The sequence below is a fragment of the Zootermopsis nevadensis genome, unplaced genomic scaffold (genome assembly GCF_977971745.1).
Source record: "Zootermopsis nevadensis isolate Lab colony 2312 unplaced genomic scaffold, Znev_1.0 Znev_ptg000012l, whole genome shotgun sequence".
Taxonomy (NCBI): Eukaryota; Metazoa; Arthropoda; class Insecta; order Blattodea; family Termopsidae; genus Zootermopsis; species Zootermopsis nevadensis.
The window spans coordinates 291,265-315,680 of record NW_028259144.1 but is presented as its reverse complement, the minus strand read 5'-3'; the positions used below and the strand labels follow the sequence as shown (position 1 = coordinate 315,680).

Genomic DNA, 24,416 nt, shown 5'->3' with positions numbered 1-24,416 from the left:
CTACTGGTCTTCTTTCTTTGTCTTCATGTAACAACAAAATATTCCATTCAAGTCGCTTGACAAGCTTTCCAACTATCTTGATGTTTCAAGTACAGCAAATGCTGATCAAATGCAAACTATCTGACCTTGTTTTTGTTATGCTCTTCTGGGTTATGATGCAATTATAACCTGAAAAATTGATGCAGTAGGCCCTTTGAAAACACTGGTAACAATGTACAGAATGAAGTGATACCGCAAACCAGAATACCACAATAATGTAAAAGCACTTCAGATACTTTTATGTAATATAAAGTGTTTCGTACTTTGTTTTGTGCTCTTTCAACTCTCGGAGGTTATATTACGCAAAATAAATTTTTAAAATGGTCATGCACTTTTGGTGGATAAGGATTTGGAAGGAAGTGGGTGTTACCTGTTTCACCATTTGCATGAAACAGCCGGACCATAGTTTGAACGCATCAGTCAGTGTTAAGAGAATCACTGCCCAGTTGAATATGTTAATACTGAACCGTGAAGAATTGATGTCTTTGTTGTATTTGCCATGGACACAGACGAGCAAAGAAATGAACAGCACTGTTTTTGTTACACAGTGATTAATGAGTTTTGAACGTGGCCTATGAATATTACGTTGGGTGAAGTTGTCGGCCCTGATAATGTTGCTATCAGACTCACGTGCTTAATTCAGTGTCGTAAGATTACAGTTAATATACGTAGACACCTAAGAGAAAAGTCAGTACGCAGAATATAGACGCACGTGTTTGAAGCGTTCTGGGAGCGGGGACGGTCTTATTGGTGCATAGGAAGTGAGGAGGCTGTGCAGAAACTGGGCCTCTTTGTGACATTTGTAGGCAATTGGAACTGGATAATTTGACTGCCACCGTAACGGTGAGTTACTTGTTTCCTCACAAGAATTCTGGAGGATACCGGACAGGCTTTTCTTATAACTCAGTCAGAAAAAAACTAGAATTTTGTTTCAGAAATCTGTTGTTTTTCTACTCGGTAGACGGGAAGAGATTTTTAATATGGATGTTTAAAAAATGGGCTGATGATGGACTGATTCAGGATCGTGCCTAATGGCAGGATTTAGCGCTGGCAACCTTAGGTGAAATGTCCGTTTTCTTTGATAACCTAATTTGCGACACTGGTTCCTGTGGTGTTGATCATGGTAATTTTCTGACAATAGATTTGTCTGTTTTATATCAGTACCAAAATCACGTGGATACTGTGGGATGTCTGCCCACTGATTTCTCTCGCTGTCATTGTGCAGACAGAGACATGGTGATGACGTTATCAGCAGATATTGTCCTGACGACACTGCTTTCGTTATCGGTTGTTTTAAACTCCCCTCTCAAGTTTAATCAGTAATAATTACAATGGACAATCCAGTATGTTTTGAAACGGCAGGCGGGTAATTATTATCGACTTCCTAGTTTTCAGAATAGTTCAATACAACACAATCAGCTGACGCCGTGAAAGCAGGCAAGTCACGGTAGAATTGCAGTTTCGAAAGCATGAATCATCGAGTTCTTAGGCAGAAGATGGGAGGATGGGTTTTGGACCTCGAGGTAGCAAGCGTTCCTAGAATGCAGTTACACTGGGACCGTGGGTTCGAGTCCCACTCAAGGCATGGATGTTTGTCCGCGTCCTTTCTCCTCCAGTCTGATGTATAAAGACTGGCCACGGAAGGCAAGGCGAAACCACCGTGGGGTCACGACCGTCAAAGCTGACCATAGATACGAAAAAAAATCTCTTTGTATTATTTTCAACTACCAACAATGTAAATATCGAACGACAATGGTCACCTGCGTGTCTAACAATCTTCTACTATAAAAATTTGTGATTCCTCGTTGTTGTCAACCAATTTGTCGTCAAAAAATGACGTCGTCAACAATGTCAGCAGATATTTGTTTACACGGCATTGTTGTGGAACACAACAATGCCGAGTAAACAAATAACGCTTCACAACAAAAAATTAAAAAAATATCAAGCCAGTCGCATTATCACTGCTCCAGAAGGAGCACTTAGCATTCTTTAATATTGACTGACAGTTGGCCTAAAACATTAGAAAAGTGAAAGAAGAGGTTATCAATTATTTGGAGTACCAACCCTAACAACTCCTATAAGGTAAACTGATACTCATTCGATATATTACGATTACGAAAACTATTATGAAGACTGACTTTATGATCGATTTTAAGACGAAGATTTGCAGGGGTGGGGCTGGACGTAGAAAGTTGACTGAACCAGAACTGTTGGCCTCTGAACAGCGACGTAAAGAAGTAAAATATCAGATTACAAGAAGCGCTCCGAAAGGATTAGCCATCGTTGTCGTCAAAAAATGACGTCATCAACTATATCACCTTATATTTGTTTATACACGGGGGTTAGTGTAGTTGTCTTACTCAAGATGTTTAAACGCAACCAACCCCCTTCGGGGGGGTTAGTTTAGTTTCTTACTCAGGGGTTAAAACACTTGAATGAGACACTAAACTAAGTCCCCTTTGGGACTAACTAAGGTTGGTTGCTCCGAAAGGAGCGCCCTGCTCTAGTACAACGAAAATGTTTTGGAATTTATAAAACACACCTGTAACAATATTGGCATAACAATTAAAATTGTTATGTCATACTTTTCGTTGACATTGTTGTCTTTCCGTCAACAATCAGCTCTGAAAAGAACTGAGCTGTGAATCGCTTGTAGAAGACATAATACTTTTGTGCTATTGAAGAATAGTGCCTTACACTCTCCGAAGTTTGTTGTTAATTCGATTGTTTATTGACATCTAGTTCCCTTCCCACGAACGAAGAGATAGGTAAAGACTTTTTCTTATTTTATTGTTATTGTTATAAACATATTTAGGTGTGTTTGTTAATACTTATGAACACTTGCAAGAAAATGAATCTAGTTTCTTTCTTTCTAACACAATTTCAAATAAATTGCGATTGAATATTCCAGTAAACAACTGGAAATTCGAATGCTTTAAACAAGGCATGTTTAGTAGCCGAAAATCTTGATGAAACAGTTAGAGCCCTTAAGAGTCTGGTGGTAAGTATGTGTACCACCTGCTTTCACGATTAATAACTCTTCATTGTGTATTTGTGGGTTTCGTATGATTCTCAGGGTAAACAGCGATCATTTTCTTAAACGGCATTAACCGATTGAGTGTCGTGTTTTCCTTGCGGTACGCTGAATTCATAGATAATATTTAGACGATCTTCGGCTTCAGATGGTTATTAAAAGGGGCACATATTGAGAAAAATAATTCGAAACCTTTACATTTCTTGATACATCAACTTTGTTAAAGCTTCTTTGCCAGTTGTGAATTTGTTTTATATATGCAGTAGAATTGCCTCAACAAAGTGTAAAATACTCCATGTTTTTTGACGTAAATACGTCTATAAGGAAGGGTCATTCGGCAAAAAGGGAAACGAAAAAGTGTAACTTCATTGTTATGTTACCTAGGAAACGTCATCTGTTTACTCGGCATTATTGTTACCTAGGAAACGTTACTTTACATTACATTCATCTACCACAGACCCATCTTAAGCGTAACTAATTCAAATTAAATAAGCAAAGTCTTCATCAAACTTTACTCAATTGTAAAGCATGTATAAAGGAAATATTTAGAATAAAGCCAATATATAACCTTCCTTTCCGTATAGACGTATTTACGTCAAATTCTCCGGAACCGTGGTTCCACTGTCAACTTTTTTACTGAGGAAACAATAATTGGTACGTCATAGTTTTGGCCAACATTGTTATATTTTATTGGTATTTATTGACGTCAACAATCGCCTTTCGTTACTGTGGAAACAAATGAGCTGGGAATCGCTTGTGGAAGAAGTGCGTCGTACACAATTGAAAACCTTTGAAAATAATCCAATATACACATTTCATACGAATTATTAAGACATTTCGTTATCATCGGTTGTTCCCGAGATATAATCTGTGGATACATTGTAAAAAAAAAAAGATACAACTATGGCCACCAGATGACAGCACCTGTCGCCTGCAACATTCTTGTTTATTCCTGCTACATATTTACTTCGTGACTCCTCATACGTCATTTTGTTTTCACAGCTTGTTTCTTGGCTCTACAACCCGGTTTTAGGTTTTCGCCGCCTCCTTTTCGGAGGTTTCTTGGCCTTGAAGTGTGCATTTATGTCAGACAGAGACGTGTTGTGGATTCGTACTGAGTCATCAGTTTCGTTCTCTTCGAGTCCTCCATTTCTGCTCTAAAAGTTCAGCTGTGTTGAACTTCGTAAAGCAGCTCAATTTAGAGTTAGGAGTGGTCACGGGCTCAACCGCTGTATGGTTTACACGACGATAGCCGCCCGCAGATATCTTCTCTCTCTTTCCCTTGTTTAGACTTTAAATTCCTGCTCTCGCGTCTATGATGCCACATGTCACTTGTGTTGCTCGGGGCGGTGAATTTGCGCAACTTCCGGTTGCCGAGTGGCAACTCGTGACTCGATTCACTTCCCCCACGTTCCTGGAAGTGTCATGATGCAGTCACCATTCGCTTCGCACGTGATTGGTCGGTGGCATTCACAGATAATACGAACAAAGAAGAGTCAGCTAGCCGAACTTCGCTCAAGGTCCTGTTGTGTGCCGTCTGAACTTTGATTGTTCCGCGTGTTTCGGGGCCGAGGAATCTGAGAGAAAGTTGCGTGTGTCAGGTGGCTGTCTGTCCACAAGAAAACAGCTGCACTTCGAGGCGACTGCGCGCTGGCAACTGAAACTAGTGGTGAGCCGGTTGAATTTCTAATCCGCCTTTTTAATCTCTTTCCAAAAAGTTTTGAATTCTCACTCGTCTTCAGGCAGTTTTCCGCGGCGTTGGGTTTATGTGGTTTCACTGCAAGGGTGTGGGGGTGGACAGGAGGTAATGTAACAAAGCTCCGATCTCGTTGCTAACTGTAGGAGCAACTCGCCGACATCAGTTTCGTGTGGTCGTTCTCGCCCGGAAGTGCTGCTTCGTTGGACATGTAGAGTGTTCGGTAAGAACGTTTTATTTTCAAGCCACACGCACATCGAGTCTCCTCCGACACTGCAGTTTGAGGCGAATTATCTTTTTGTAGCAGAGTAGGAGGAGGAGGAGGCGAGAGGTCAGCTTTGCGCTGCGACCGGCTTTATCCCATGTTCCACACCTGTGCGGTCACGTAGTTCCTTGTGCGCCCAACCTTGAAGCTCTATTGCGCCGACGCGTGGTCGGTCAGCCATTGCCACAGTGACTTCCGAGGCCCCTGAGGGGTGGAGCCACATGCGACGCGGTTCAAGCCAGCCTTTTGTTTCTCCATAGGAAAAACGTAGATTTTGAAATTGTGTATTGTTTTCTGTTACTGTTCATGGGCTCCTGGCTTCAAACTCACCATGCCACGGCTCGGCCCTCGATGCAGTGAACTACATTTTACTGTTTTCTTAATAATATTAAAGTGAATTATAGTTTAGCGATTCGTAGGTCAAATGCCTTCGAATGTAAGGGTGTTGAAGGAATTGGTGTGACCTCTTTTTAAGGAGTGCACTGACATTCATGTCGATTGTCCGGAAAATCGAGAACTATATGAGAATGACAGTAACCGAACTCGTGCGTTGGCATCGTAGGAATGCGGAAGTGTCATTACTACTTCCGCCAAGAGATCTTATCTTCGCCCCCCCACCCCCGGACCGTAGTGAACCCAATAGGGCTCGTGTCACGAGTTTTTGTGTGTCTTCCGTGTCCGTTGCTTGTAGTCTTTCGCGTAGTTTTACATAAACTCTTAAAAAAAATATCTCCACTGCGTTTGCATTGGAGATTATAGTAATGCCGTATGAGGGTGTGGACTGGTGGCGGGAATTGAGGTTTTGCATGGCGGTGAGTCCGAAGATGGCTGTCTTGTGGGTTGTAACGCCGTGTTGTCTGGTAGAAGTTTACCAACGTTACAGAGATCCATGTATGAACTCGTCGCCCAGATGATGGTGATAGAGGCAGCAGGGACCTGTGAAACAACGGTAAGCTTCTGCCAGAGTGCACTGCGCTACAACGCAGAAGACTGCCGTCTTTGGGGAGTTTTCCCGAATAGCTGTTCAGGGCTGTGCTCCATTGATAACTAAACCTGCTCTGTCCCATTCATGCTCCCTGCAGGCAGTTATTCAGGTACTGATTGAGTCTTTAAAAGAAAACGCAGGGACATGCCACACGAATCCATTCATTCCATCGCTTTACATTTGGATTTGAAGCGTTACGTGAAGACAGACGACTGTTCTGAGAATATCTTTGTTTCTAAAAGACAATGTTTACGCATTCAAAGACGAAACCGTGAGTGTGGCACCTCGAAAATATTTTCGTATGCGTTTAAGAAGGAAGTTGGAGTGTATTTTGTGAAAGTGTCCTCGCTTTGCTGATGCCAGAGGCACTTTGTTTATTCTGACGAAAGGAACAAACGTTCTGCCTGCCTTTGTTAACAAAAGCTGCCATTTAGACCAGTCTATCAACAAGACTGATAAGATTATGAAGATTGCTGGCCTCTGAGATGTTATGATTTTATTGTCGTAGATACTGGCCGACGTTTCAGACGTCCTTACTGCCTTGGTAAGGTTTCAAAACAATTTTACGTTAATTACTTGAATAATGATTCTGAGAACGATGAATTGTAAAACTGATGCAGTTGCGATGGAAATATCTGGAACTGATAGGTACATATACGATAATATCCATTTATCTGTCGCACTGCTGTAAGGACCACCAAGTGACGCAGACCAAACAGTTAATCTGAAGATGCAAGCTTTGAAGTTATATTGCCACCTACATGTAGATATTTGTGGTAAGTAAACAAGAATCCTATCCGGTGGGTACCGGGATCCTTCCCCGGGCGTGATGCTGACCCCTCCTTCTAGTGCCGAGGTCAAGAATCCCCCCCCCCCAAGCGGCTTATCGTAATCCGAAGTACAATAACTCGAAATTCCTTGTAGTGTTCTAAACAAGTATTTTACTACACAGTGGATGGTAGATTGTAATGAGTGTTTTGGTAATGCGTCGAATCATGGATGTTGTACTAACCAATATATGAAATTCAATCGTAATTGACTTTTAAATGAACCGCGCAAACATGGCGGATTTGCCACCGATAAATGATTCTAATATTAGGTATAATTAATGCATTATAAACGGATTTCTTAATGATTTGAAAGCAGAAATGAAACACTATAAACATTTCTTATTTTGTATAGAAAATGTTTTCCACGCATTCAGTGACATTCTAACATTGACCTAACTTGACTTTCATTGTTGCCTAATATGGCACAGTGTGATTTTGCAATTATAGGTTTGTGTTTAAAGTATGAACGCTAATTGCAATTCATATTTAGAAATCTGTTTCGCAGGAAATTTAATGTTAATACTGAAAATAGTCTGCTGCAAGAGAAAGGTATATTGATTTATTTGCATGGTTTATGTAACGGACGTGGCACCACTGTACATTTCTGCTTTGAATCGAATACCATAGTCGGGAAATTTCCCACGAGAGCAGTCTGCGGTTGTGCTTACGTGTAGCCATTTGTAGGCCATCTTTATGTTAAAATTGTGAAAGGTAAGTAGCAAAATACAGAATACATAGCTGTATTTATATATCGTATTTCGGAATTATGTGTGAAATGTTTATGGAGTTATGAAGTATCATGTATAATAATGAAGTAGCTAATAACAATACAATTGAGGCGATGTACGAAGTAATTTTTTGGACGAGTTTTTGTACAGTTTTGTGTGAAGTAATTTTTTTTGTTCAGGAAATTTCTAGACAAGGGTGTAGGTGTCAAGCTGTATTTATATGTCGTATTTCGGAATTACATGTGAAATGTTTATGGGGGTTCAGAAGTATCATGTATAATAATGAAGTAGCTAATAACAATACAATTGAGGCGATGTACGAAGTAATTATTTGGACGAGTTTTTGTACAGTTTTGTGTGAAGTAATTTTTTTTGTTCAGGAAATTTCTAGACAAGGGTGTAGGTGTCAAGGGGCGGCGGAATTTTTTTTTTCTTCACTGTATTTCAATGTAGCGTCATCAGACGCGACGTTGCCTCATCTAAATACAGCGTTGACCTCATTAAATGTATGTAATGAAACAAAAGGCTGTATTGTTTATTTCAGACTCGTAGCCGATTGTTTTTCAGCAACTGAAGAAATTTAGAGGAAAAACAAACAAATTAACGTTTGCTGCTAATGTCTCATGTCATGTCTCCCAATGGCGTTAACGCAGCTCTCCCAGTGCCTGTTGAAAAGAACCGCCCACAACTCATATCCTCCGTGGACAGCCCTCCAGCAGACGTCACACCTTCCAGCTCCACTGCCCCTTGTTCCTCACTACCACAACATCCTGTCATTAAGATGTGGGCATCACTGAACATGAAGATTGAGGCTGACCGTCTGAAAACGTACGAGAAATGGCCAGTCTTGTTCATGGACCCACATGCTCTGTCAGCTGCTGGCTTTTACTACACGAAACGGGATGATATGGTGGAGTGTGCCTTTTGTGGAGTTCTGGTGGGACGGTGGGAGGAAGGAGATGACCCCTTCACAGATCATCAGCGCTGGTCCCCATCCTGTGGGTTTGTTAGAGGATTTCCGGTTGGAAACATTCCCATCAATTCTGACGGCCACCCTGAGACACAAGGGAGTCGTAGCTATGATGTCTGTGGACCGTTCTTGGAGTTTAGGCCGAATTCTGGCTCGGAGCGAGGTGCGTTGCATCGCTTACACTTCAGACTGCTGCTGGTTACTTGTGAAACTGGACACAGCTTTGAAAATTGTTTGTTGTTGCAGCTGTCAGCAGTGGGGTGCATAACAACCTTTTGACACCAGAGGAGCTACAGAAGCATGGCATCAACCAGAGCCACGGCCCAATGCACCCATCTTACAACACGTATGATTCACGTGTACGGTCATATGAGAACTGGCCCCGCTCCCTCAAACAAAAGCCGGACAAACTGAGTGATGCAGGGTTCTATTACACGGGTAAGTCATGGCTGGTGTGTATTGCCTTCCAGTTTGTCTAAAGTAAACCGAGTGGCGCGAGAAGAGTGGCCACTCGATTGTCTCTGAGGACGCTGTATTCAGGCTCATTTGATGTAGCAGTGTCTCTGTCCTGGCAGGTAAGGGAGACCAAACAGTGTGTTTCCACTGCGGTGGAGGACTCAAAGACTGGGAGGAGATGGATGATCCGTGGGTTGAACATGCAGTGTGGTTTCCCAAGTGTGTGTACGTTGTGCTGAACAAGGGGCGGGAATTCATTCAAGAATGTCGTAAGCCAAAGGAAGCCGATGCTCCGGTCCAGGTGAGTGTCTGGGAAAGAGAAATCGGTAATGGGTTCTTGCTTCTGAGCCACCTCCCTTTTCTTTGTGGCAACATTTGAGCAGTGGTATGCCTGTAGTAGCAACTGAGTACGTAAAGTATAAAAGGTTTGTTGTGGGGGTGCAGACCCGGCTGTCGATGAAATTGAGCATTCCGACGTGGCACGTCGGATAACTGAAGGCGGGAGAATTGGGACTCTATTGTAGTTTGCAGTATGGTTTTGCATAGCGTCTTGTAATTAACTCATTCTGCATAATTTACCTCAAAATTTCAATTCTTATTTGCAGAACCGGTGTAAGAAGCTCCATATTTGTTTTGTCACGCCAAACTTGACATGTGTCAGCGTAATATTATTTGTTTTTCATGTGTGATGAATAAGACTTGGTTTTTACTAAGAACATTATGATCGCACACATACGCATGTAGTGCCATGCTTCACTGAATTCCCTGTTTTTAACGTTCACGTCAGTGGTGACTGCTGATGTTCCGGGTTGTGGGCAGCATCTGTTTGTAAGTTAAGAATTAAAACGAGTCATAACTTAAGCAGACGTACGTTTCTGTGGCCGTAACATTTCTCACTGCGAGGGGTTCTCTGGCCTCAGGGTAAGGCACCAGACTCCACTCGGAAGGTTCTGGGTTTGATCAGATTTCTGAGTTCATTTTCTGCCACATTAATTTTGGGGAAGTGGGGGTTTCCCGGCAAAGATGCGTTTCAGAGCCAGCGTTAAACCTTCTGCCAGTACCATCTGTATAAATCACTGTATTATTGGAGATAACGGAATCCATTGATTTTAAGACTTGCGTGAGTACGGCAGAGGAACGTTACCATGAGAATCCCCGTGGACATTCGGTGTCTGCCAACGTTTCTCGGCAATATTCAGTATTTTGCTTGCACATAAGTTTTCTTGTTCTCCAGTTCATTCAACCCAGAAACTGATCAAGTTAATTTTCTTGGAAAGTGCTGTCTCTGGAACTGCGCGTCTTCCGATCCTGAAATCGGAGGTACAGGCCGCAGTGAAGTTTTATGTCTGCCTGTGTTACAGTAGTTTGTGATGGTATCACATTTTCGTTTTCTCGTAATTCAGCGGAGCCTTGATTTTGGTGAGTCCTGAGCGTACTTATGAGAACTGCTTCATGTTCTAGGATTTGAAGAATCTGCTGGGAGACTTGCAGAAGCCAGAAGCATCATCATCATCATCATCAACATCATCAAGGTGTGTATTCATAGACGTGCACTTTTATGCAGATGATTGATAGGGTCTTCCCTGCTTTAATTTTAACGGCAAATTAGGAAAGTGGACGGACACAGACGTTTGTTGTACGTGGACAACATTTTTCTTTTCTGACATCCTTGAAAAATTAAATGAGTTGTTTTGGGACAGTCAGACAGATGTGGAAATGGAATGCTACAGGACCTACCACTGTGCCAAGGAACAGCTGGGATGCATGTAGTGCTTATCGTCCAGATCACAAGATGTCTAGTCGGGAACTGTCGGTGCACACGTACTGACATATATGCATAACCCACATCTGCTGCTTAGAGAGTACAGGTAAAGTGTAAAGGATGTGTCGTGGGACTTTCTGTTGGGGTGTGTTTTGTCAACATGGAAGGATGTAGAACAGGTTTGTAACAAGAAAATTAAACTTATTTAGTCTCGTGTTTTGCAGAGTGCAGAATCCCAGTGCATTCAAACTGTGTAGTCCAGGAGAGATTAAGACTGTGATATTTGAGGTTTTTACAGTAAACGTTTGTAGTTTAGTCCATTTCGATTTTTTATAAGTATAGGAACATAGCCGCCACGGTGGTCTAGTGGTCAGAACACTAGCCTTGGAATCCTGGGGTCCCGGGTTCAATTCCCGGTGGTGCTCAGATTTATAACTTGTGTTGGGCAAGGCTGTGGTCTAGGTATCACGGAGTTTTCCTCCGGGGGCTTCCCCGGTTTCTCCGTGGCATCCACTCACACACAGAAGAAGGCAATGGCAAACCACTTCTGGATCATCTGCCAAGAACGTATATGAACAGGTCCCAGTCCGAGAAAAGGATGGAAGGATCCTGTTCATATGGACCTGTCCTCAGACAGAACACTACAAATAAAAATAAAAATAGGAACATGTCACTTCTGTATTTATTCACTTTCACCTTGAAGATGGATTTTTGTCCAAACTGTGGTATCCGCCCACAAACAACACTAATTAGTGTTATGATCCAAATAAGGAAAATGGGCTAAATGGTTGGTGGTGTGTTACGTGCACGTTAAATGGATGATTGGTTCTATCCCTGAGTTTTACCGCTGATCAGCTGATGTGTGCTCGTATGAAACAATTAAAATGTAGCGGCCGTGACGTTTGAATGTGGGATGATTTTTGTTGCAGTAAGGAGCCCAGCCTGAAAGCATCCACTGTGCAAGCAGAAAATTCAAATGAGAAGGTAATAGATGATGCACGAGTCTGCCAGATTTGCTACGAGGAAGAACGGGGAGTTTTATTCTTACCCTGTGGTCACCTTGTAGCATGTGTGAAATGTGCGCCATCACTTTCAACATGCGCTGTGTGCAGACAACGATTCACTGGCACTGTAAGAGCATTCCTGTCATAAACACCATGCTGCAAAAATCCATTCACACGCAGTCGGCAGTGGCGTGTACTTCACTCCAGTGCTAGGCCTTGGTACGTTATACCATCATCTGACTGACGTAAAATGTGAGTGCATTTGGGTCAGTTCCACCACAAAATTCCACCACCAAAAGTGAATGCAAACTGTCCTCGTAATATTCATGCATCTCGTACTACATAATCTTTTTTAAAATTTGTTTTCACTGCGTAATTTTATTTTGAAGCGTGTTGTACACGAATAATTGATTTTTTCATTTTGTGACCAGAAAATAAGGACGCACAGTACCTTAATTTTCTAAAGATTACATTGTTGTTGCAACAGAAATTTAAAATGTAAGTTGGGTAATTATGTAGTGTGTCATATATTAAATGTGAAGAATTCAAAATTTGGAAAGTAGTAAATGTTGACAGTTAATGTAATTTTTGAGAATGACAGCGTTAAGAGTGTTCCATTCCCACAGTCCTTACTCTCAAATTATGTAGTTTTTCTTACGTTCGTGCTTCAAGTGCACGCGGGCCATTGTCTGTTCTGACGAGCTGTGGAATTTTAACAAAAGTAACTGCATTCACTGTAGCTGACGGGCGAGACCGTGCGATGGATTTTTGAAACAGACTTACCAAGATTAAACCAATTGTTCATCTGAAGCATTTATTTTTGACTTTTTAATTTACGAACGTTACATTGCTATTTGAAAGAATAACATGTTTGTTGAACTACATCGTCGTGTCACAAAACTAGTATACGGTACGACATTAAGACTGAATTTAATTGGGGTATTAGAGCAGTTTAAAAAGTCATGAACTGATAAAAACGAAATTAATTACTATTGATATAAAGATGTCTGGATATTGAATGATGCCCCTATCTGAAATTGTCAGTTTGCTCGTGATGGTTTCTCCCATGTATTTTTATGTAAAACGCCTTTTGTCCCTATATTTTAGCCAGTGATGTGAGTAGCTCAGAGAAGCTCTGTTCTGTGTTTTACGTGGAAGTAGATGTGCTATGCCGGCAAGCCCGACTGGTGTTAACGCTGTATCCAGTCGCATTGCACTCTGCCTTCTGTACCAGACCCAGACGTCATATATTCACTTTGTATATTAACCACTGATTAGTAGTATTTACTTTCTTTGTAAACGAGACGAAGTTAAGAAAAGTTTGCGTTATTTCTGTCATTTATTGACTTGAATATGAAGGATGTCCCTGTGCAGTGATTGGTGTTTGTGGGATCCTGTTGTTAACGTAGGTACAGTTATTGTATTGAATGACCATCCTGCCTTCATAAATTAATTACCAACATACTTTATCGTAAAGAGTATTAACTGATTTGTGATTGAATGGTAAATAGTAAGTTCAACACAGGCCTGGTTGAACTGATGGTAAGACAGTTGAATCTAAAAGAACGTTAAGTAATTAATTAAAGTAAATAATACTATGCAGAATTAATCATCTGCTTGATTGTGTCACTTTAGAAAAGACATTTCATTGACAGTTCTTTGGATTTTTAAAGCTGTATACAGGCTCGTTGTGCGATCTACTGTCCATCTTCTGTTGTGCTTCATACACAATGTGCTGATTGTGTTTTTGTTTGATACTCCATTTTGCATACAGCAGTTTCTTTCTGAATGATTATTTGGTTTTCTTACGCAGTGCAAGTTACAGTGATATAGTTTGTTGACCTTAATGACAGTGACCTTTCACATTGAGGTACTCGTTGATTGCTGGTGATTTTGTGAACTTCAGAACGCTTCTTGCTTCTAGTGCAAACGAGTTTGAGGGATATAAACATCTGGAACCGCTGTCTTGTCACATTGGTGCAGCTCGTTCTATATCAGGTAGTCTATTGAGGTGAATTTATGTTTTGCTTATTTCCAGACTATCATATTAATTTTACATGCATATTTTAATGGTGGAGTCCAATGAAGCAAGTTTTGCTATAACAGTTTCATGTTACTGTGCTGTTTGGAATAACAGAGCTTATAGTTGCATTTTCTCCAGACCCAGTTGTCAGAAGAAAATAAATTGATGGAATTTGTCGGTACATCCAAAATCACTGATTTGTGGGCCACCATGTGCTGCCCCCAGATTAGTCCTGGGAGACTGTACTGTTGTTGCAGACAGTAGAATTCTGAACCTCACAGCCCGAACTGGTCTGATGATAGAATGTGCAGGAAAGGCTGTATTGGTGCCAGCACGTGTGTGTATCCTGATATGTAACATTGAGATAGGGCATTCAGTTTTCCAATCTCATTCTGAACATGAAACAATGAAAAAGAGGGGGCATAGTTGTCATCCTGCATTTAGAATGTGAAAGTAAAAGTTATGATCCCCTTTGTGCTCACAACACGAGAAGATCAGACTAGTGTCAGGGAGTGCTCTTGCAACTTCAGCATGAGACAGTTTCTTGGGCAGGTTTTTTAACAATTAACGTTAGTTGTCCCTGTAATCTGCCCATTGGTGCCACCAGGAGTGCAAAGAAAGTTTGGTGTTACAGTCACTCAAGCTGTCATGATAAAAGATGGCACTGTAGCTGGACAGAAGGTATGTGATGTGGTGTGACAGTATCATAATTTTAAAATTACCATGGAGACTGCATCCTAGCATGCTTCAAAATTAATTGACCTGGAACTGAAAAAAAGAAAAAGAATAAGACTAGTGGCCATTTCATGGAGTTACCCCAAGATTGAAAATCATCTTTTGATATGGTATCTTCATAGTCACTAATAAATACTGAAATACAAAAAGGTAAAATATTGTGCACCCTCTCATTTGTTGTAAGAATGGTGGGCAACGTAATGTAAATTTGTAGTTGCAACACCACTTTGCTTCTCAGCACTAGCCTCTGTGTAATTTATGTGGAATATAAAGAAACCCACAATGGTTGAGGTGTTTTATTTACTTCTGACTCCCAAGTGCACTGCCACAGTTTGTATAGGAACATGGAATCATTGCAGTTTATTTTCAGAATTTTGACAATGCGTCGTAAAGGCTTATTAGTTTTGCTATTGAGTGTCATTCAATTCTGTAAATTTGCATTTCATATTTAAGAGCAATAACAAATAGTGTGGAAGTCTTGCTACTAAACTATATGGTGCAACACATTTGAAGATTGAAGTCCTCATTCTTCCATCAAGAAATATCTGGTCATGGTATATGATTGTTGTTGACAGGAACCTAAATTCTAAATCTGAAGAAAGTTTGTATTAAATGTAAGGTTGTAAAGCATTGGTAGAGGATTATTGTCAGTTGGACGTGTAGTTTAGGTTGGGGAAATGGGCTCAAAATATGACAAGGAACTGTTGAAAACCAAGAAAGTGATGGGTCATTTGGAATGTTGGGGAGATCAAATGTGTGGGGTTTTGGAAGTGGTTTCTGTATGGTAATGTATGTTATAAGCAGTCTTGAACTCTTTGGTTCTGCTGCCATTGTTTTTTATTTTTGTTTTGCACCGTGTTCTGAAAATTAGAACTTTGTGTTTCCACACCATTAAAATACAAGATAAATACAGAAAGTGATAATGCATTGGCGTTAACATGTTCAAAATAAAATTTCATTTGCGAAAGTGTCGGTGCAGACTATGGGGATTGGTCTACAGCACATTAAAATAGGCCGCGGCAATTACATTGTATGCTGTAATTCATAATGACGGATGATACACAGCAATTTTTATTTAAAAGCCGTGTTAGTAAAGCAGTCAAAATGCATTGCGAAACAGGTTATGACATGCACTTACGTATGTACGTTACCTTACGCATGCGCGGAGATATCGTGTTTGGAATGACTCCGGCAGAAGCCGTCATTCAGTGATGTGACTTCGAGACTTATCATTTTTTCCTGCAGAATGGCTTGTCTTGGTTTTAGGTCACTGGTAAGTATTGTATAAAATATTTAGTTTTAATAATAGAATATAAAAGTGCGGAAGATCAGGCATTGTGTTTGTTGAAGTCGAAGTGTAATTTTACTAATGACTAGAAACTGAAGTTTCCATGTTCACTATAACCTTTCGACGTGATATGTGCCAGTGTAGAATAGTACACTACATCGCTTTGTGTATTCTAACAAAGTTGACGTGAACTAACTTAACAAACGACATCAGACTTCTCTTAGAGGAATTAAATAAAATTATGCATTCAAGCAAAACTGCACGGTATGCAAGGTTTCAAAAGTAGTAGGAGCTGTTGGCTCGAAAATCACTAGAACGCGAAGTAGCAAGGCCCTTAATCTGTAAGAGAGAATAAATGAAACTGTACCGTGACAGTTGATTTCATGTATTGAGAAATTTACAGGCAATGAGTTTATTAGCATTGATGATAAATCATTTGTGTTTACCCCAAAAGTACTACATTAGCATTCAGTTGGAATTACTGATTGGTTGAATTTTGTGCTAGAACTTCTCAAATATTAGTGACATATTGCCACTAAATTAACCAGATTGGTTTCATAATGAAGTCAAACTTTGCACTTTCTGAAAAGGTTGTAAAGTCACAGAGTGTGAAACATGAATGTGTGAAATTTTTCCTATTTTCAGGGCACCACTTGTTATGGTCATGTTAATGGGAACTGGTGAAAAGTATAAAAATATTAATGGCGAGACAATTTGCTATGGCTGTAACTTTATTTGTGGAGACCTCAACATTTCTGTTGATACAGTTGGCAAATTTATGACTGCAGCATGTCTTTCCTAGTCAGCTGTTGTTTTTTCTGGTGGGAAGACCCCTGTTTTCTTTGTACTCATCTCCCCTGCTTCATCTTCATGTTATCTGTACATAGTACCAACCAACTCTTCCACTGTCAGATTTGAGGTTTATTTGGTGGTCTGAGTTCAGATTCTAGATTGTGATATTGTAGGTTAGGTTATTAATGATTCAGAGGAATGTAATCCACCTTCACAGTATATCTTCACAAACATTGAGAGTGTGTGAGGTAGTGAAGAAACAGACCCAGATTCTTAACTTCAGCAATAGATAGTGGAGAATAGCATTGTATCCAATATGCTTTATCCCTGGGAGAGTACCTCCAGTAATCTGTTTTATAGGAGGAGGCTGGGTGGGCCCCAGAGCCAGTCTGGATGTGTTAGTGGCTAAGGTAAAATTCTTGTCCCTGCTGGGGAATGAAACACGGTTGTTCTGACTTAATATTTATTAGGAGGAAGAAGCTTTATCACCTATAAGTGAAACTTGAAACACATACAAAATTTTGGTTTAAAAATCTTGAAGGAAGAGGTTATTTGGGGCAGCTGTGTTTTAATGGGGTTGCAGCATTGAAATGGATTTTGCAGAAATAGTGAAGTTGATTGGTTTCACTTAGGATAAAATTTCATAATTAAGGTAACATGGCTTTGACTTGCATAAGAAGAAGGCATTTTTATCGACTTTGTAACTGTCAGCTGATAAAAATGAAGATGCCGGCATCCTGTGGCTTTACCTCTGATATTCTATTGTTTAGGTCATTATGTCTTATGAACAGCAAAGCAAACATTGCTATCAGCTGTTTCAAAGGTCACCACTTGTATGTGCTACTGGCACAGATGTCAGTGTTTAGTCACTGGGGCAGCAGCATTCTTAGACAGCCTGAAACATGTTTGAGAAAAATCTTGTTGTGTTAGCCAGTAAAGTGGCTGCCTATGAGCCCTGTGATTTTCCCCTTCTCCCTCACCATGCATAGCCCATGTAATGTACTAACAAAAGAATGACAGAGGCTCTTGCCACTGGTCATTCCCCTAAGTCTCGTACTTGGGTCTAGAAAGTTTGTGCCAGCTCAGAAAGTTTACCATAATTGTGAACAGGAGGTGACCGGCAAGGCACTCTGTTATGGTGGACAGACATCAAATGGATCTCTCAGTATTATTAAAAGAAGCAGATGTTGTAAGTAGCCTTACCATTTGACATGCCATAAGTTTTAACTTGTTGCAGATGCACGTCCACCATTATAGCTCTGGTGTGCGCTTGAACGATGTTGTAATTGCCTCAGGTGTGCGTACACCCATTGGCTCATTTGGAGGTTCTTTGTCATCTGTTTCTGCACCACGGTTGGCAGCAGTGGCTATTCAGGTATCTCATACCATGTAGCATGGACACATTTTTGTTTTGAAGGTCTGTGCCACAATTTTTGGAGTGAATTTAATTTTGGCATGTATTTTTTTGTGTATTTGCATATGCAAAGCTCAAAATTAATTTTAACACTTTTCTCAATAGTGGCTCGTCATACAGCACTAAAGTGAGGCTTTTTTTTGTACTGAAGAAATGTTTGGTTCTCAAGAAAATCTGTGCTCTGTGCAGTATAGTGTAAAGGACCCTGGTATCTGTCGGATAGGAGGCTGGGTGGGCCCCAGGGCCAGTCTGGGTGCAGAGGCTACAGGAAAAATCCTCTGCCCTCAATGGGGATCGAATCTCGGTCGTCCAGTCTGTAATCAGTCACTATGCTGACTGGCTCTTAGATAGGTGATAAAATGGTTTCATAAATTACCAGTGTGTATTAGATGAATCTTCTTAAGCAACTGTATGAAGCTCCCTCCACAGCAGTTGGTTGATATGAAAGTTGGCTTCTGTTTTGGAGAACGACACTGAAAGAGTTAAATGGTGATGCAGGGAGCGATTGAGAAGGCAGGCATCCCCAAGGAGGAGGTCAAGGAGGTACTGATGGGTAACGTGCTACAGGCAAATGTGGGCCAGGCCCCAGCACGGCAGGCCGCACTCTTTGCAGGTATGTATGTATGTATTTGTTGTGAGATTTTCTGGTGTAAAGTTTTACTGAATGCTGAATTGCAAAAGATGTGAAAGGAATTAGTCATATGTGTGGGTAGATGGGACAGCGCGGAGTGTGGCGTGGGTTTGCTTAGTAAATGTTTGAAACTGATCTTGGTTTTGTCAGTATGTGATGCTGGGAACCGTATCATTATGAAACTAAGTTACATTTTGCTGCAGTTCACTTCCAGATTTCTTTGATGTGGTGTCACCGTGAGATTTTCCAGGTTTTAGATACAATTGGAGCTCCTTCTGTTTGTTCCTTGTAGCAGGTGGCACTGAACTACTGCAAACCTATTTCTGAAATAGCCTTACGGATTGACTTCTTGTATCTGTTGCATTCTGAAAGTCAGCGTTGTTAAAGGGCATACCACACCAAGCAGCAGTGTTAACTGACACTAGACATTGTGAGTTGGCTCAGTCAGAAGTGGATTATTAAATTGTAAAGGTAAAAGTATTGGAGGCATAGCTCCATGCGTTTTTAACTTTTGTACTAGATGTTGGCTAGTAGTTAGCTTGATGTTCTGGCCATGTCACCTATCAGGAAAGATGCCCCAATAAACAATGAATAGAAGGCTGGGTAGGCCCCAGAGCTAGTCTGGACACTATACTGACTGAGCTACTCTACCTCCATGTATTACATATTCCTAGTTCCTGCTGGGCGGACTAACATACACTGAGGCATTCGAAGGAAAGAGGGTGAGGCTTCACCATGCTGTATGTGCTCTGTATATGTCATAGTGCACAGTTTAATGCTGGAATACTGGCTGCTGCAGGGCTACCCAGGTCAACAATCTGCGCTACAATAAACAAGGTTTGTGCGTCAGGGATGAAGAGTGTCATGCTGGGGTCTCAGGCCCTCATGTGTGGTCTGCAGGATGTGGTGCTGGCAGGCGGAATGGAGTCGATGTCAAATGTCCCATTCTACATGGCGCGGGGCGAGACCAGCTACGGTGGAGTGAACCTCAGTGTTAGTAATGTTCTGAGGTACTATCATAAAGTAACAAAGCTCAAAGTGCGAGACATATTTTAATGGTAGACCTGTTGCCAAGTTGGGAAACTACTCTTTTTATAGTTAACTGTTCTGGTTGGTAGATCTTCTTAGGATAATTAGTTTGTTAGGAATACTTGGAAGCATAAATTAAGGATCTGTATATTTGACTTTCAGTGGCTGAATGGATTTCTTTGTTGACAGGATGGTATTGTGCATGACGGACTGACTGACGTCTACAATAGCATCCACATGGGAAATTGCGCGGAGAACACAGCAAAGAAGCTTAATATCACGAGAGATGAGCAGGACGAGTTTGCCATCAGCAGCTATACGCGCAGCGCACAGGCATACAAAGATGGCGCATTCACTGATGAATTGGTACCTGTATCAGTGAAGCAAAAGAAAGGTGACACATTGTGTGTCAGTGCATGTTTAAAAATGCTCAGAAAAATGTTGACATGGGTAATACTACATAATAAAGAAGTTTCTTTGTACAAATGAACTAATGTTAGTGTAGGTTAGGTGATGGTAATGTTTCTTGAATGGGGAGAATGAAGAAATGGTGGGGAAAGTGACCATATTGAGGAGTGACGAGGAAATAGGATGGTAATAGTAAGATATAGTTTGTAAGGTTGTGAAGCAGATGAAACTGGTTCAGGAGTATGTCCGGTGGTCAGAATAAGCACTGACAAACCGTTGTTTTGCTTAGCAGGAAATTGTGCAAAGGATTGTTGGATCATTTTTGAACCAGGATTACTCAGTCAGAAGATGGCTGTCTTCTGGGTTGTTGCGCCTTGTAGTCTGGTAGAAGTCGGTCAGTTTGGAATGTGATGTACCCTGACTGGCTGTGGGGTGCTCCTGACTACTTACTCGTTGGGGACTGCTGGCTTTCTCTGTAGGGGTAAAATGACTTGTGGATTTGGTCACTTACCTCAGTCTAGTGTCCAAGTCTGAAACACATACAACTTTACCTCTACTCCTCCATGCACCATCATGGTATGGTTCCTGTGTGTGTGCGTAGCGACAGCTTCTCGTGGTTTATGTCAGGGCTGGAGTAGTTCTGTCTCAACTTTGTTGATTCGCATGCTGCTTAATAAAATTGATGAGCATTGTAATTGTGTCATTGAATTTGATGAACAGATAAATGATAGTGGCGAACTGAAGCGCTGGGACCTGCACTGACCATCTCTCTCTCTGTCTGTCTGTCATGCAGGAAAGCCTGATGTGGTGGTGACCGAGGATGAAGAGTATAAGCGAGTCAGCTTAGACAAGTTTAAGAAACTTTCTACTGTTTTCCAGGCAGGTACCAGCCTTGTAGCTAATGTAGCTTGTGATGCAAATAACAGGTTACTACTGTCAGAGAGCACTCGGAAGATCAAACTGTATGTAGGAGGATGTTATTAAAATGGATCTTAAGGAAGTGGATGGGAGGGTGTGGATTTATCTGGCTCAGGACAAAGGCTGGTGGCTGGTGGTTGGCTCCTTGAACACGGCAGTAACCGTGGGTTCCATAAAAGGCAGAGAATTACTTGACTAGCTGAGCTGGTGTCAGCTCCTCAAGAAGGACTCTGCTCCATGTGCTTTTTTAGTTAGTGGCCTGTAGCAACTCGATGAATGGGTGAGGAACTCGTTGCTCCAAGGTGTCTTGGCAAGGGTTATGCAACTTTTAAAGTCTTTGCTGTCCTGTCCTCATGGAACCTCGGAACAGCCTACATCTCTTCAGCTGTTATTTGGTGCTATGAAAACTGTGAGTCAGGTGTATCGCTGTTGAACGAGCAGTTACAAAATCCATTTGTTTTAAGTGATAGTGGTATATGGGGGATTGGAAGAGATTAGGCAATTAAACAGTTGCTTTCTCAAATGGCGTAGGAAAGCTAGGAATACCCTGCATTACTTTTTCATTCAAGCATGCTTATAATTATGAGCATTCCAACAGAAATATATCTACAGGAAACAAGGTGATGCAAGGAGAATTTGCACTATAGACTTATCAGGAATATTAGTGGAGTGTAAAATTGGCAGGGCATTACAGACCACACCAAAGTGACAGTGACTTCCTGTAGCACGGTACAGTAGACAGTCTGTCTTATTTGCTGAACAGAAGGAGAATGGCACTATTACGGCAGGCAACGCTTCCACTCTGAATGATGCCGCGGCAGCTCTGGTACTGATGACAACGCAGGCAGCTGAACGGCTTGGCTGTAAGCCTTTGGCTCGTGTATTGGGGTTTCAGGATGCGGCCACTGAGCCCATTGACTTCCCTCTTGCACCAGTGCTTGCAGTTCCCAAGGTGAGAATTTGCTGTCTGTCCTCTTTTTTTTTTTTTTTTGAATTGAAATCATAAAATGAGGAACTCTGTTGTTCATACCCCTAATATGAACTTGTGTTACTGTATTGCAGCTGTTGGAGAACTGTGGTGTGAAGAAAGATGATATTTCGCTGTGGGAAGTGAATGAGGCCTTTAGTGTTGTTGTGTTGGCATTCTTAAAGTCTTTGGATATTGACCCAAGCAAGACAAATGTCCATGGTGGAGCTGTGAGCTTAGGGCATCCCATAGGGTGAGTTATTCCCTATGGAAGCAGTTGGTATGTTGCAGTGGATTTCCTAAATTAGGTGTAAAATTGAGGAAACAACTTTTAAATGTAGAAAAATCTATATACTTCTCATTATAACAAGCAGCACATGGATATGAAGGTGATTATTTTTTGGACATTGTCTGTCATAATTTTTTGAAGTCCAAGGTTTTGGAAACTGGCTCATTCACCATGATCATGTAGCAGGGAGGAAGGTTCTTATGTAGGTGGATCCATTGGATAGGGCTTACCTTTGTCCCACAGATTGAATTTAGAATATAATTTTTCTAAACGTGTAAGAACTAGAAAAAATAATATTCGTTAACATTTCTGTTGTTTTGTAAACTACAGATGAGGCAAAATGCATAAAATCATGAACATTTTGTAGTCTTGGAATGCAGAATCTGTTTTATTTATTTTTATTATTTTAGGCATGTTCACAATGTTGCAGAGCACCCGTTAAAAATTACTCTGGTCATCAGTCTCAAGAATGGATAAATATAAAAAATTCTTAGGCTGTTTCAGTTTTCATTTAAGCTGGAGAGTTTAATGAACATAGCATAACACATTTTTTTGAGCTGATGTCAATATGGTTGTTATTTACTTTGGTAATCATGACTACCCAGGGAGGGAGAATTCTCTGTGCTGATCCCCCTCCAAGCAACTCTAAGATTTCTGCACTGTGCATGAAGGTTGAAGGTTATGCTTTTCACAGAACAATCCTACCGGAACTACTTTTGAGAGATCAGTGACGAGTTGAAAATATAGAGCCGGTAACATGCTAGAATTGTTTGCAGAGAATACATGTCCAAACTTATTACTTCTAAATGAGAACGTAGTGTCGTTTGGTTGCAGGATGTCTGGGGCACGCATTGTTCTGCACCTGATGCATGCCCTCAAGCCTGGGGAGAAAGGGGTTGCTGCCATCTGCAATGGTGGAGGTGGAGCATCATCCATCATGATAGAAAAACTGTAAGTCGGCATCATGGGAACATCATACTTTTATATATTGTCATGAACTTTTGAATATCTCAACAGGTGAATAAATATATTTTGGTAGAAAGCATTTCCTTTATTTCACAGCATGCTGATACTTTCATGTTATGATTCTCGTAGATTTGTTAAGTGTGGTGTTTATTTGGAATTAGTCGCAGGCTGAAAAGTTTTCTCTGTTTTGAAACAAAGAAGCGTGTGGGAAATATTATCTGAAGTGTCAAGCATTTAAGATCTCGAAAACACAGTTGCTAGGATAATGGTACATTTTGCATTATTTGCTACTGGCATTTTATCCAACTTGGCTGGGTTCAGATTTTGGTATTTTAGTGCTGTCCGTCAGTCCCTCTGCTAGGAGAGAGAGTTCATTAAAACAGTGACATTTGTTTCCTTACTCCTTCCTCTATTCATAGGTGATTCACCAGGCTGTGAAGTAAAATAATTGTTGCACTGTTGTAATGTTTGGGACATCCATCCAGACAGGTGAATGGCCAGGATCTGCCAGAATTGACTCTGTTCACGAAGAACCCCTGCCCCTTATGTGACACTGTCAAGATGCAACTGGCCCCGTTCAGGCATAGAGTCCGACTTACGCAGGTTGACATTGAGGCGCCGGAGAATGCTCACTTCAAGGAGCTGTACCGCTATGAGATACCGGTTGTGTTTCTAGGGGGGCAGTACTTGTGCAAGAATAAGCTGGATGTGGTGGCATTGGAGACGATGCTTTGCTCACTGGAGTACTGACGGTAAGAAATACATTTTGAGCCCATCCACAACTCCATATCCAGGAACTTGCATTGTGGTTAGGTTGAACTTCACAGCCCTGTGGATCTTATGTGTATTCAGCTGCCATTTTCCTGTAAGAATAAGATGTCTGTTGATGGATGATTTTTGCCTGTACTAAATATTTTTCCTGTAAGATGTGGTTTTATAAGTTTTACCAACTTGTAGTTAGTGTTATATTGTTAAATAGTAGCCATAGCATCTTTAGATCTAAGAAGATTGCAAAATACAACAATAGTAAACTCTTATCTGCAGATTCTGTATCTTAAGGTGAATATATGAGATGCAAGGAACCAAAAATAAAGTTTAAAGGGATCTTAAAATTTATTGATGTTGCCAAGGCATTTTATAGCAGCAATATCAGCGAAAATCAGGTCTCGCTAAAGTGTAAGCATGAA

General features: G+C 41.0%; 2 protein-coding genes across 7 annotated transcripts; both read left to right on the top strand.

Moving 5' to 3' along the window:
* The first annotated feature begins 694 nt into the window (after nucleotides 1–694).
* On the top strand, nucleotides 695–14,814 carry LOC110838932 (death-associated inhibitor of apoptosis 1). Of its 4 annotated transcripts, none has more exons than XM_022082604.2 (6): nucleotides 695–882; nucleotides 8,122–8,710; nucleotides 8,794–8,985; nucleotides 9,123–9,304; nucleotides 10,465–10,535; nucleotides 11,695–14,814. In XM_022082604.2, exons 2-6 carry the CDS (start codon nucleotides 8,194–8,196, stop codon nucleotides 11,915–11,917), a joined length of 1,185 nt encoding a protein of 394 aa, XP_021938296.2. In that variant the 5' UTR covers nucleotides 695–882; nucleotides 8,122–8,193; the 3' UTR covers nucleotides 11,918–14,814. The 4 variants fall into 4 exon arrangements, with proteins under 4 accessions (XP_021938296.2, XP_021938297.2, XP_021938295.2 ...); XM_022082605.2 differs by lacking the exon at nucleotides 695–882 and adding an exon at nucleotides 2,668–2,807; XM_022082603.2 differs by lacking the exon at nucleotides 695–882 and adding an exon at nucleotides 4,493–4,742.
* An 846-nt stretch (nucleotides 14,815–15,660) lies between these two features.
* Acat1 (Acetyl-CoA acetyltransferase 1) lies at nucleotides 15,661–24,345 on the top strand. Of its 3 annotated transcripts, none has more exons than XM_022082613.2 (10): nucleotides 15,661–15,800; nucleotides 17,845–17,982; nucleotides 18,520–18,634; nucleotides 19,452–19,645; nucleotides 19,871–20,075; nucleotides 20,883–20,968; nucleotides 21,771–21,959; nucleotides 22,070–22,227; nucleotides 23,098–23,214; nucleotides 23,715–24,345. In XM_022082613.2, exons 1-10 carry the CDS (start codon nucleotides 15,774–15,776, stop codon nucleotides 23,977–23,979), a joined length of 1,494 nt encoding a protein of 497 aa, XP_021938305.1. In that variant the 5' UTR covers nucleotides 15,661–15,773; the 3' UTR covers nucleotides 23,980–24,345. The 3 variants fall into 3 exon arrangements, with proteins under 3 accessions (XP_021938305.1, XP_021938306.1, XP_087204364.1); XM_022082614.2 differs by lacking the exon at nucleotides 23,715–24,345 and adding an exon at nucleotides 23,649–23,667; XM_087348238.1 differs by lacking the exon at nucleotides 23,715–24,345 and having other exon boundaries at nucleotides 23,098–23,305.
* The last annotated feature ends 71 nt before the right edge of the window (nucleotides 24,346–24,416 follow it).